The sequence below is a fragment of the Aristolochia californica genome, unplaced genomic scaffold, assembly GCF_029961685.1.
Source record: "Aristolochia californica isolate CCGP_79_NKW_82.1479 unplaced genomic scaffold, dmAriCali1.0.hap1 SCAF_3, whole genome shotgun sequence".
NCBI classification, from domain to species: Eukaryota; Viridiplantae; Streptophyta; class Magnoliopsida; order Piperales; family Aristolochiaceae; genus Aristolochia; species Aristolochia californica.
Genome location: NW_027181992.1, coordinates 7,676,707 through 7,690,262, shown reverse-complemented (window position 1 = coordinate 7,690,262; position 13,556 = coordinate 7,676,707). Strand labels below are relative to the sequence as shown.

Sequence of the window (13,556 nt, the reverse complement as noted above, 5' to 3'; positions counted from 1 at the left end):
AAGCAAAGGAAACACAAGACCTCAAGCTAAAAAGAAGATTCAGTCGCATTGAAGAAGCATCTTGATGAGTAATAAAGATTTGAAGACCAAGATTTTAAGTAAAATAGAAAAATTTCAAGAACTCTAGCAATGTAAAGAGATTAGCCATATAGTTTTTGGATCTTATGTATGAATTTGATTTTGGAGTATATGACATGCAAACTATTTCCAAAACCATATTTTAAAAGCTCTTACAAATGTTTTGGAATTTTTCATTCACTTAAAATTGCCCTAAAAATCTTGATTTGTACTTAATTCTATACACTACAAAAAAAATGATCGATCAACCAATATATGGCTTAATAGATCAAGCCATATATAGGTTGATTAATCATACATAAGTAACAAACCTTCAATATATAGGCTTGATCAATCAACCTTTGTAGGCATGATCAATCAACTAGAATGCCGACATGTCAGTTTATAAAGCTTGACCGGTCAACCTCTATAAGAATGATTGAACAATCGGAATGTTGCAGGAAGAAGTTATAAAACATGACCGATCAACCTTTGTAAAGTATGGACAATCAATTGAAGAATTGTCAGGCCAATGTATAAAGAATTAATCATCAACTATAGAAGCATGGTCATTCAACCCCACCATAAAAGCTTAGAAATTCACCTTGATCTTTGCTTTGATTAATCATAAGGCCATAGGAACTCCAAAATATAATTGTTAGAGGTCATTGATCGATCAATGACAAGGTACGATCAATCAACCTTTGGTGCAATTTTTTGAATAACAATCCAAAATGGTTAATTTCATCCAAAAAATTATAAATAGAGCCCTTAATAATTAAAGAGCGTTTATTGGCAAACCTACTCATTTAAAGAAGGCTTTCAAGTGCAAACTTTCAATCTTACACATTTGTAAGAGAAAAATCAGATTCTAGCCAAATTCTTCAAGACTCCTACATTCTCTTGGAATTATTATTTCCTTTAAGCTCCAAAATCATCTCTCATTCACGCCTAAAGTGCTAGAAGCTTGGAGAAGTGGAGTGGCTATCTCTCCTAAGAAAGTGTAAGTTTTTACATTTCGGCTTTGTATTTTCACTTTCTTCAAAAGGGTTTTCTAGAGACTTTTAAGTGTAGAAGGGAATTGTCCACTAGAGCTAGAATCTAGTTATATTAGATCTCTTCGGGGTAGTGTAATTGGGTATTACACTTGGCTTAAAGGAGTCAAAATACCTTTTGTATTTTCAATTAATAGAGCTTATTAATGAAATTTTTCCAAGCAAGAGTTATTGGGTAGTGACTATCAATATTGGAACATCAAAAACAAAAATTATTGGCCTCCTTGTGGTGTGTGCATATTTGTTTATGCCTCCAATTCTTATTTGCACATTTAGCAATTAAAGTATTGATTTCTAATTCATCCCCTCTTGAGAAAGTCATGTGAGTCAACAATTGGTATCAGATCAAGCCTAAATCATATAAAATCTATATTACATTTGTCAATTTATTTCAATGACATCTTAAGATAAGATGTATTTTCTTGAAGGGAAATCCACCAATTGTCACCCAATATTAAATGGAACTATGACGCTTAATGGAAAGTAAGAATGTGTTATTCCTTCAATTTATGGATTGAGACATTTGGCACAATACAAATAGAGGACCTTTTGGCCCTCACAAGATGACCAATAGGGAAACATTTCCAAAGAGAACTTACTAGGGAAGATAAATAATAGCTTAAAATAAACTCTAAGGCTATTAACTACTCATATGTGCCTTAGGACCAAATAAGTTCAATTGGGTCTCAACTTGCAAAACCACAAAAGAATTTTGGGACAAGTTGGAAGTGACCCATGAGGGAACCACTAGGGTCAAGAATTCTATAATTAGCCTATTGGTTTCCCAATATGACGAATTTAAAATGCAAATGGGTGAATTATTATGACATGGACTCTAGATTCAATCTTATTGTATATGAGTTCAACTTCCTTGGGGAAAAAAATTTCCCCTTATAGAAGAAATGACAAGCTTTCAAGGCACTTCGAAAGTCATGGGACATGAGGAAGACTGCTACTTGGGAGAATGCTAATGTTAGAACCATGCGATTGGAAAGAGTTGTTAGGTATCCTCCTAATTTAATGAGATGGAACCAAAAAAAAGAGGGAAAACAACCTACGAGAACAAAATCTTGCTTTTAAGGCAAAATCTAGCGTGAAGGGGACTATTAGTGAGGAAAGCTCAATAAATCTTTTGAAAGGAATGATGTTTGTTTTTGAGTATGGCATAAGAATTTACCTGAAACAAAAGATCAAAATGGCAATATCTACTCACAAGAATTTTGAGTATGGCAAACCAAAACAAAAACTCAAAGTTTCTTCTACTCACAAGAATGTACCCAAAAGATACAATAGGAGAAGTAAAAATAAGCGGTATAACTTTTTTCTTCTACCTGATATTAGATGTTATTATTGTAACCAATTAGGCTATTATGCTCACATTTACAAACTTAGGAATGTTTATGACAGTACACAAAAGTGGGTACTCAAATCAAATCAAATATTGTGTTAACTCAAAAATCCAAGGCAAGCAAAATTTAGAAGCCCAAAGAAAATGTTAGAGCTAATGGTTGCCCAAAGGGATCCAACTTAATTGGTAGCTCGAAGAGATGATCTTTTTTTTATTTGTAGGTATGTTTCCAAGCTGAAGCACCAAAGAATGTGTGCTCAAGGCACATGACCTATAATAAAAAGAAGTCCATGGAACATACACCAAAAGATGGGGGTCATATAAATTTTTGAGATAATAAAAAAGGTACCATAAAAAGAATTGGCAAAATGTGTACCTCATCTCTTTTACAACCAATGTATATTATGTTGAAGTGTTGATACATAATTTATTAAGTATAAGTCAATTTTGTGACAAAGGAAACATTGCTAAGTTGAAAGAGATAAATGCATTGTGAAAAATGAAAATGATTAAATTATGTTCAAAGGTCATAGGAACAAAAATTTGTATGTTGTCAACATTTTAAAATTACCCCCAACTAGTCTTATATGTTTGGGTGCTAACCTTGATGACCCTTGTTGTGGCACAAACGACAGGGACAAATTCGAATGGATTCTTTGAACAAGTTCGACAAAGAAAAATTTGGTGAGAGAACTAATAAACTAGAAATTTGTGAGGAAAAAACCTTGTTATACTTGCTAGCTTGGAAAACAATATAAAACCTTATTTAAATCTACAAATGTAGTTCCTACCACGAGACCACTACAACTAATCCATATGGATCTAGTTGGATCTACTCGAAAGCCAAAACGAAAAGTGCTACACCTTGGTAGTAATGGATGATTACTCTAGGTTTACTTGGATAAATTTCCTAACTTTGAGCCAAAGCGAAAATAAAAAATAAAGCTAACCATCATAACAATGCATGAGATACTAAATAAATATGAAATAGAAAATTAAATTTTGAATCATTCAGTTCAAATTTTATGAGTAAATTTAAAGATGAGTAAACCTGAGCTTTCTGTTATTATATATTTATTATTACAATATTACCTTTTCATTAGTGTTATAAGACTCAGACCAAATTGACTGGTTTGAATGGGATTCCACCAAACCTATTCCCTTCTCTGGTTGTATCAGAAGAAAACCTGAGGAAGAGAAAACCCGACTAAAAGCTGCAAGTTAACCATGCACTACAAATCTTGAACATCACATAAGATCTCCTAAGTGGACAAACAGCTTTATTGATCCCCTCATTTCTTACAGCCCTCTTCTACAGAACGTTTCGGCATTTATAAAAAAACAAACACTTGTTTTTAGTTTATTATATCTACAGGGGAATGATATGACTGCCCATGAGTTAAGCAGTCTTTAGCAGACTCCTGCTCGCCAGTAGATACCTCCGAATGGCAAGAATCAGAACCCAAGTGCCCCTTGAGATCTTTTCCTTGATCATCAAAAGCAAAGCAGAACCCAGAACAGTTTTTAGGATCTGAGCTTGCAACCCTTTAAAAAACCCAAGAAGCCCTTCTCTTTTCCATATCGAATGGAGTACTTTTGTCACAGTTTTCGGAGCTTTTGACTGGGTTCTTGTTGTTTCATCCTCTGAATCAGATGCCTGAATCATGACTTTTATCCTGCTTGCAAATAAATACATATGAAGCATCTCTTAATAGATAATAACTGACAGAAGTTAAATGGTATTAAAAGTATTTCTCCAATGATACAGGCGCAAGTAATGCTCACTGTAGTAGAGGAGAACAATACTTGGCTACCTGATTGCAGGATAAGTCAAGCAGGTTGCAACGCTCTTTGAAACAGCACCGAGTACAAAAGCATTAAAGGCAGAAAGAGCTTCTGGAGCTGATTCAGAGTATTTGCTCCTATTACTGTTTAGTAATCTTTGTTTCAATTGATCAAATACTGTGTACTGCACAAATGAGGTAATCAGAAAGCAAACCAAAATGTGGAGTTTTTCTCGAGACAGAATTCTGTTAACAAAAGCACTATATACCCAGAAACTAAATGATAATAAAACTCCAAACAGAAACTAATTCAGAAAAACAGCAACTGTTCAGTACTTTCCCAAAATCCAGCATGAGATGAAAGGTGGAGTCAGATTCAAAGATAACCAGCAAAATCTATTAGGTACCAGCAGTGCAGTTAGACCAACAGATTTATCTTGGGTTGGTCATAAACAAGAAGCTGGCATATTAGGGATTTTCACACACCAATGATGCAACACGAACATTCTTTGAAAGTCAAATCTGAAAAAACTTTTTGGTCAATTTCCAAATATGGCCCTCTTAAATCCCATATTCCCCAATGCAGTTGGCTCGATGGTGTATCTCCCAACATGACCTCATAATTAGGATCTAAAAGTCAATGATGACCTTATCATTTGCTTAACTTGGAAGAGAATAAACTTACTATAATGCCCTAAAATTTTAATTATTTTGATTAAATATTAAAAAGCAAAATAATAAAATTTTACACTGAGAAGAGGAAGAGGAGAGGACTTCCCCCCATTCTGCCATGGCAGAGAGGGGTGGCATAGCACATCTCTATTATCACAGTAAAGGAGAAGGGACCACTTCCACTATTTCTACCCAAAGAGGGAAGGGGAAGGGGAGCCTCACAAAAAGAAGTGGGCTCCCCCTCTGGACAAGAATAGGGAGAAGGCCACTGCCGCTCCACCCTTTCCTCTCTATCTACGTGTGTAGGGCTGACATGGCTAGTAAACAAAGAACTTTCTAGAGGACATAGAATTGTAATTATGCAAACTAGTGTATGTCTTCTTATGCCCTTTTCCTTTTGAAGCATGTAGCACTAAGGACATTGTAGTCATTGTAAACACATTCACACAACTATAAATATAACCTCAAGGCATGGGGTAGAACACTCGAGCCTCTTCCTCTAGGCTCAAATTCATCCATACACCTCTCATTCTTTTCCTCTTCCTTCTTTCCATTGGTTTCTTCTCTCCTCTCTCCCAAGAGCTAGAATTCTACTCTTCTCTCCTTACCTTGAGAACTCTTGTGTTTATGTGTTTCCCCTAGAAATCAACACCTCTAGTGAAAGACAGCTTCAAAGTCAACTTCCTGCTCCTGTCGATGTTCACCATTAGGTCTTGATGCAGTCTTCTAGAGGTCACCAATCTGATGACTTCCCAGGTCTCGTCTCTTCGAAATGTTGTCTTTGTCACTGTTCTCGCCATCTTTCTGACCCTCATTGTCTACTTCTTGCTCTCCCACTTCTCTCTCTCGATCTCTTGCTTCTCCCCTCTGGCTCTCGCTCACACTGTCACCATCACACCACTCTCATCTACCATCCTCTCAGTTACAAATACCAACCTCCCAAAGCTCGGAAAATTATTAATATCTTGTTGTGTTGGGCATCTTATTGGACATTATGGAAAGAAAGGAATAATCGCAAATTTAATCTAAAATTTATTCCTGAAGATACATTGGTTGAAAAAATTATTGCTCAAGTCTCTGCGTGGATCCTTCTGCGTAAGGAATTCAGAAATCTAAAAGGATTTAACTTTCTATGATATATGTAATTTAGCTTCTGCTTTAAATTGTAAATGGAATTATATTCCTAGATCAGTTAATCAGTTAATCATTTAGCTGATGCACAGGCTAATTAGGCGTCTCACTGTCAAGAGGCTAGCCAATACAACCTAAAGACTAGTCGTTTAAGTGCGGAAAGCCAACCTCATCAAGAGAGGTGGACCGGAACCACCTCTGACACCCACCCCGCCCCTTACCGCTCCCCGCGGGATTCGAAGGTGGGATGTGCCGGATCTGACTCTAATACCATGTCAAGAGGCTGATCAATACAACCTAAAGACTAGCCATTTAAGTGCGGAAAGCCAACCTAATCAAGAGAGGTGGACCGGAACCACCTCTGACACTCACTCCAACACCTTGTTGTGGAGATAGGCCCTGGTAAGCAAGGTATTGTAATCTTCATCTTTTTTAATAGCTTATACATCTTCATTCAAAAAAAAAAGTATTTTGTGTACTTTATAGATGATTTTAGCAGAGTTACTTGGGTGTATCTTTTGCAGGAGAAGTTCGAAGTCTTTGATGTATTGGTGAAATTTTTCAATGAAATAAAAAATAAGTTTGGCATTAATGTTCATATTTTTCGTACAGATTGTGGCCTTGAGTTTCTCAATCACAAGTTTAATTCATTTTTTGTTGTACATGGTATTACTCATCAAACTTCCCGCATATATTCTCCACAACAAAATGGGGTTGTTGAAATAAAAATCGGGCATCTTCTTAAAGTTACTCATATCTTGCTATTCCACATGAATGCTCCCAAATACCTTTGGGGTGATGTAGTGTTAACATCATGTTTCTTAATAAATCGTATGCCATCATCTGCTTTGAAAGGACAAGTTCCTACGTATGTTTTAAAACGAAGTGTAAACTTTTTATGTTCTTCGTTGTATCTTTGGGTCAATGTGTTTTGTTCATTTGTTCAGTAACTCTGTGGATAAATTGTCTCCTCGCCATACCAATGTGTTTTTCTCGATTATTCCCCTCATCAAAAAGGATATAAGTATTATGATTCTATTAAGCGTAAAAAATAAATTTCTGCTAATGTTACATATTTTGAGAACACTCCCTATTTTGAATCTTCTACTAATTCTCAGCCATCATCTGGCCCATCTATTGATGAACCAATTTCTATTGTTGTTATGGATGCACCAACCCCAAGTTCCTCTCTGCCACTTCAAGTGTACAACAGGCGTTCTCGTCACCTATTACCAACACCAGAGGTTTTTGACATTCTTGCTCATGAGGCCCCTCCTTAAGACCAACCATCTTCCTCTTTGCCTACAGGTCTAATTCCATCTGATTTGGATTTGACAATTGGTCTTCAGAAAGGTAAAAAGTCATGTACTCGCAGCCCATTTCGAAATTTATGTCCGTTGATTTTCGTCGTCAATTGGTGTATGAATTCTTCGAAACTTCCTTGGCAGCATTGGGAATTATTTGAAGATATCTGTACTTTAGTTACCCAAATGCATTGTAAATGGAATTATATTCCTAGATTTGTTAATCATTTAGTAGATAATCAGGTTAAACAAAGTGTTTCCCTCCAACAGCTTGTTGTGGAGGAAGGCCTCCTTTAGTTAGGTATGTATACTTTCTTCATCTTGCAATATATATTCACACCTTATTTCAAAAAAAAAAAAAATTGTCACCCGCCAACAAGTCTTTTGCTCTATCATTACCAATGTCTCTTATACCTCGTTTAGTACAGGATGTTATGGCTTCACTTGAGTGGAAACAAGCTATAGACGAGGAGATGAATGCTTCGGTGTCTAGGGAAACATGGAGTCTTTTGTAATCCACCTTCAAGGGCCACTATCATGGGATGTCACTGGGTGTACACAAGTAAGTACAAAGCAGATGGGACCATTGACCAATACAAGGCTAGATTGATGACAAAGGGATACCCAAACCTGGTGTTGATGTGTTTGAAATGTTTTCTCCACTTGTTCGACTCTCCTCAGTTTATATTTTGATTTTTGTGACTGTTAACAAAAGGTGGCCACTATTTCGACTAGATTTTAAAAATGATTTCCTATATGGTGATTTAAAGGAGGGGGTTTATATGGAGCAACCTCCTGGGTATGTTGCTCAAGGGGAGACGAAGAAAGTGTCTCGGTTAAAGAAAACCATTTATAGACTTTAAGTAAAGTCTGAGAGCATGGTTTCAAAAATTAAGTAATGTGGTGATGTAGATTGGTTTTTATAGGAGCCACTATGACCGTTTAATGTTTTTGCTTAAAAGTAAGCCTAGGATTATTGTTCTGGTTGTATATGTGGATGACATTGTTTTGTCAAGGAGTGACCTTGAAGGAATTGAGAAATTAAAAAAATATTTGCCCACCCATTTTCAAAAAAAGGATTTAGAAAAAATGTACCATCTCCTTGGTATTGAGGTGGCTCAAAGTAAGCAAGAAGTTGTTTTATCTCAAGGAAAGTACGTTTTAGATATGATACAGGCACATGGTCTCTTGGGCACGTGACCAATGGATACTCCCATGGAAGTCAATGCTAGCCTTCATGATTCCCAATCCTATACTCAAGGACAAGACTATAGACGTCTAGTAGTTAAGTTGATTTATGCCACTATTACTAGGCCCGATATATCATTTGCAGTGAGAGTGGTGAGTCAATTCATGGAAAACCCAGGTAGAAGTTGCTCAGAGGATTCTAGTATTTGAAAGATGCTCCTGGAAAACGTCTTTTGTATACCCACCATGAGAAGATAAATGTGTTAGAATATTCTAATCCAAACAATGTTGGGTGCAAGATAAATAGGAGGTCCACCACTGGGTACTGTTGTTTTCTTAGGGGTAACTTAGTGAATTGGAAGAGTAAGAAACAAGCAGTAGTGGCTAGATCTAGCGCTAAAGCAGGGTACAGAGCGATGACTCACACAATTAGTAAACTTATGCGAGAAAAATCCATTCTTATTGAGTTTGGATTTGACATTCCAGAGCCTATGGTTATGAAGTGTGACAATTGGACTGCTATCTTCATTGCCAGTAATCCAATATTCCATGAGAGGACCAAACAAATAGAGGTTGATTGTCATTTCATTAGAGATAATATTATGCAAGGGAAGGTTGTTACTCCATATTTGAAGTCTTCCAAACAACTCAGCGATGTGTTTATGGAACCCTTTGGAAAGTGTGAACATTTGGTGTTTTCTAACAAACCATGCTCGTTTGATACTTACTCTCCAGCTTGAGGGAGAGTGTTAAATATTGGTGAAGCGTATTTTGGTCATTTCACATGTTATAGATCCCATAAAGTTCCAACAAGCTAGACTTCATATTAGGACTCTAGATTTCAATTTTCCTTGAATTCTGACTTATATTTATGAAGTTATGAGTGTGTTTGTAATGAAGGGTTTGCATTGTCCTTTCCTTGTATTTTTCACTTAAGTGAGCTTATAAAAAGAGACGGCTCGATTTCTGAGCCTCATTCAATGCAGCCTCAAGTGCTGCTTCTCCCACTCTCTTATCTCCTTCTTTTCTCTCTTTCTTCTCCTTTAATCCATTCAATATTGTTATCTTCTTAATGTAAAAAAGGATTAAGAAGCTTTTGAAGATATAAGATATAACGAACTGCTCAACTCAAATTAGATCCAGCGACATGATTAAGATATGAAGTATGTCATATTATCCAACCAGTACCATAAGTTTCTTAGCCAGCAGAAAATAAAAAACCAAAGACACTCAGAACATAAGAAAAAATAAAAGGAAAGCCAGAAAAATCTATTTACTCTGTACTTTGCAGGATGTACTAGTCAATTAAGGGAGGAATTTATCAACTCAGAACTACAGGCTGGAAAAATTCTCACATAACTGCTATTATTTCTTTTTTTTCAACCTTGAATAATCAATTACCTGAATAGAAGGATTTGAAGTCAATAGAAGAGATATGCCCAAGCCATCAAATAACTCACTCCAAGAGCACCCTGAAAAAGTTTCCCAAAGTCCTTTGGATTTTCCAAACTCACTTGTTTGCATCCTGGATGATGCTGTATCCAATGGCTAGACATCAAGTTAGATGTTAGGTCCATCAAACAAGAAAAAACAGACAAAATCACAACATATAAATTCAGTATGTTCTCCAAATCCTGCGAACAAGTTACCTGGATCACTATAGCAGTGCAAGCCCCAGCAGCAGCAGCAACTATCAAATTTGCTTTGGTTCCAAGGGATTTCGACCCACTTTTTTCCAAATATAACCTTTTGAAGTAACTGTAACCGTAAAAATAGATAAATTGGGATATGAAAGACTGCAAGTTCTTGGTCCCAAGTCCCTGGTATAAGGATAAGACCTGGCGAGTTGAGATTGCTTCCCATAAGACATCTGTTATATTTCTACAAAAGCAGTGAATAAGAATATCAAAACGTGCATCAGGTTGATAGAAAGAAGTATCACAAAATTCCATGAAATGCTCCAAGTCTTTCGTTTTGCACAAAAGAAAAAGTCTTTCTTACACCGTCTGTCCTTGATTTGCAGTAAAGGAGACAGAACGACAACCAAGAAAATTTTCACACAAAATGATACCGAAAAGCAAAAGAATAACAACGTTAGAACTATGTGAAAGCACTTAGTATTTAGATTCAGAAGAAAATCTGATAGCATGAGTTCTGGTAGGAACACAGAGTCCCATTTGGCTCTGATATTCAGAATTGGCTGGATGGACACGACAATGTGAAATCTTTCAGGTGAGAAAGAGCTCTGAATGTCCTTAAATAGCACTAATTGGTTCAAATTTTAAGAGTTCATTGGCCACTATTATATCTGCACTGTTCCAGAAGACAAAAACAGTGAAACAGAAACAACCACGACTACGACGACATACTCAATCCATGAACTAACCCAACCGATGGTTAATATGTTATAGCTTTCAATCCCACATTGATTTACTCACTAACCGAAAAAGTCTAACACTCAAAATTCCCACAAGCGGAAATTCTCAAGCCAAGGGATCCAAACGTTAAGCTAGATAGCATTCATCTAAAATTCTAATAGGTTCTCTTCACCAGCTACGCCACATAATCAGAACAAATTAAGTCCCACAAGGAAATTCTCAAGCAAAGGGATCCAAATGTTAGGTAGATGGCATTCATCTAAAATTCTAATAGTCCTCTTCACCAGCTACCGCATAATCAGAACAAATTTGATGAAAGTAAGAGTAAAACAAGCACAAGGGGCAGAAAAATAAGTCAAATTGTCAAGATCAGAAAGTTATGCCCATTAAAAGTTTAAACAAAACAAAAGGAAGAGATACGTGTTAGACATATATGCGGCAGTCCTAGAAAGGCAATGATTTGAAGAAAAAAACAATGATGAACAACATACATATCCTAATAGAATTATCCTCCACAGGGAGAGACAAAAGAAACAATATTTCTGAAAGATACAAGAATCAGTTATGCAATAACACTCGAAGGCCCTTAAGAGGCCCAAGATACGGCAAAAAATAATATATTAAAATCCTCAAGCTACAGAGATCATACGACAATTCTCCATTAAAAAGGACTCGCATGTGAAAAAAGACGTACCATGATCCACTGGTAAATCAGAAATAACACTAAACAGTGCTTCAAACAAACGAAAACTAAACCCAATACAAGCATGTAGAATAGACTATCAAGAGAAAAGGACGAAGAAAAAGAGAACTGAATTACAAGAAAAACAATAAAAAAGGTAAAATTCAGAAGAAAAAAAAAGAAGAGAAACCTAGATCAATATTTGAATAAAAGGGGAGCCACCTGTACTTCCGTTGGCTTTGTGCTTGGGCTTCAGCCTGGTACTTAGTCTTACAAGTGTCGAGCGGATACAAAATTGTAGTACTCAAAAGAGCTCCAACTGCCCCAGAAGTAGCTTCTGAAAGAGATTCTAGATCGATACTCATTTTATCTCTACCCGAGTGTCGAAACACTTCTATTCCGCCGAGTTGACAATATGGACAGAGCAGAGAGCGAAGGGAGAAGGGGGCAGGGAGGCAAAGAAAGCTCGACACATAGGAAGGTGGTACTGAAATTGACGCAGAGAGAGTTACGTAACCGGGTCTCCTTGGGATTTGGAAAGCAGGACGGCTCTCTGACGGTAACGGCACTGTGACACTCGCTTTGACGAATTGGAGCGCTTCTGAATAGGAGCGGTCAATGTAGAGTGGCTGGCCTGCCGGTGCTTTTGTTACCGTAAGGTAAGAACTTGCAGGAAACGACAATGTCGGGCTCCTTCGAACGTGTCCATTAACATTTCTGGCTTGCTGCCAACTCAGGTTTCAGCTCTTGGGCATATTCATTTTTCCATTTATTTTGAAGTTAAACCTCTTTTGTGCGTCTCTTTGATGTTAATAATTAAACATACTCCTTAATTTGGCATATTTTTCCTTTCTCTTTCTATCAATTAACTTTAAAATAGATTAACAAAAACTCTTTAAATGAAGTTTATAAATGGAAAGTTACTCTCATAGTCTCATTTGTTAAATATTATCTCTCTTATAATATGAGTTTGCCAACCAATCAGACAATATTTAACCAACGAGACTATGAGAGAAGCTTCCCAATAATAAACTCCACTCGAAGATGGATTTTGGAGGCAAGTGTGATAGACTTGGTAAGTGTTTCTTTTTTTTCTTTTTGTTTCATAAGAACTTCAAAGTCATCATCAAAATGGAGATTTAAAGGAGTTAAGGCCTACAAATTTTCATATAAGTAAAGAACATACAAAGGTACGTGGTAATAATTAGGGGTGGCTTCAAACAGATCCAGTTCGCGAGCAGCTTCAGTTCGGCTCAGTTTGATTCGGTAACTCTCGAGCTCGAGCCGAACTCGAGATCCGAAATCGGCTCGTTTGAGTTAAAGAGCCAGGGGGGAACGTTGAGCCCTCCCATCCACCTCTTTGGCAGCCTCTTTCGCCGTCGACAGCTCCTCGTCGGCCGCTACATCCCCTTCCCTTTGATTTATTTATCTTCCTTCGATTTCTTCGCCTCCTCTGTTTTCGTCTTCTCTGTTTCCATCGTCGATGCCTCCGTCGCCAACGACAGGCCCTCGCCTTCGCTCTGCATCGTATCAGCAAAAAATGAGAGTATAGAGAGATACTTAAGTTGGGAGAAAATAATTTTTCCCACCCCCGCGTGAAGTCGATTTCACACGTGCAAGATCATAAACAAGTACAAAAAAAAAAAAAAAACTCTTTGTCCCTTACTCATGGCTCTTGAAGAAATTAAAAAGACATTTTAGTAGAAATACGTTTCTAGAGACCATTAGTGGTTTTTTCAATAAATATTAAAAAGACATTTTTAGTAGAAATATAAGGACCTTAGTGCCTCATTTTTTTCGAAACATTTTTCTAATTAGAAATTTTTATTAAAAATCATATAATTTTCTAAGTAAGATTTCCATGCCAAGATGGGCCAGAAAACCGTATAGAACAATTTTGAATAAGTATTTGACAGTTGATGGTGTAATACTTTTAGCATGAGGCAATTTTCATAGC

General features: G+C 36.7%; 1 protein-coding gene across 1 annotated transcript; it reads right to left on the bottom strand.

Annotated features, from left to right (window-relative positions):
• Positions 1-3,583: 3,583 nt before the first annotated feature.
• Positions 3,584-12,134, bottom strand: LOC137960116 (peroxisomal adenine nucleotide carrier 1-like). The gene is made up of 5 exons (XM_068807610.1): positions 11,822-12,134; positions 10,189-10,420; positions 9,941-10,087; positions 4,275-4,429; positions 3,584-4,136 (listed from the first exon to the last, which is right to left on the bottom strand). Exons 1-5 carry the CDS (start codon positions 11,962-11,964, stop codon positions 3,860-3,862), a joined length of 954 nt encoding a protein of 317 aa, XP_068663711.1. The 5' UTR covers positions 11,965-12,134; the 3' UTR covers positions 3,584-3,859.
• Between the last annotated feature and the right edge of the window lie 1,422 nt (positions 12,135-13,556).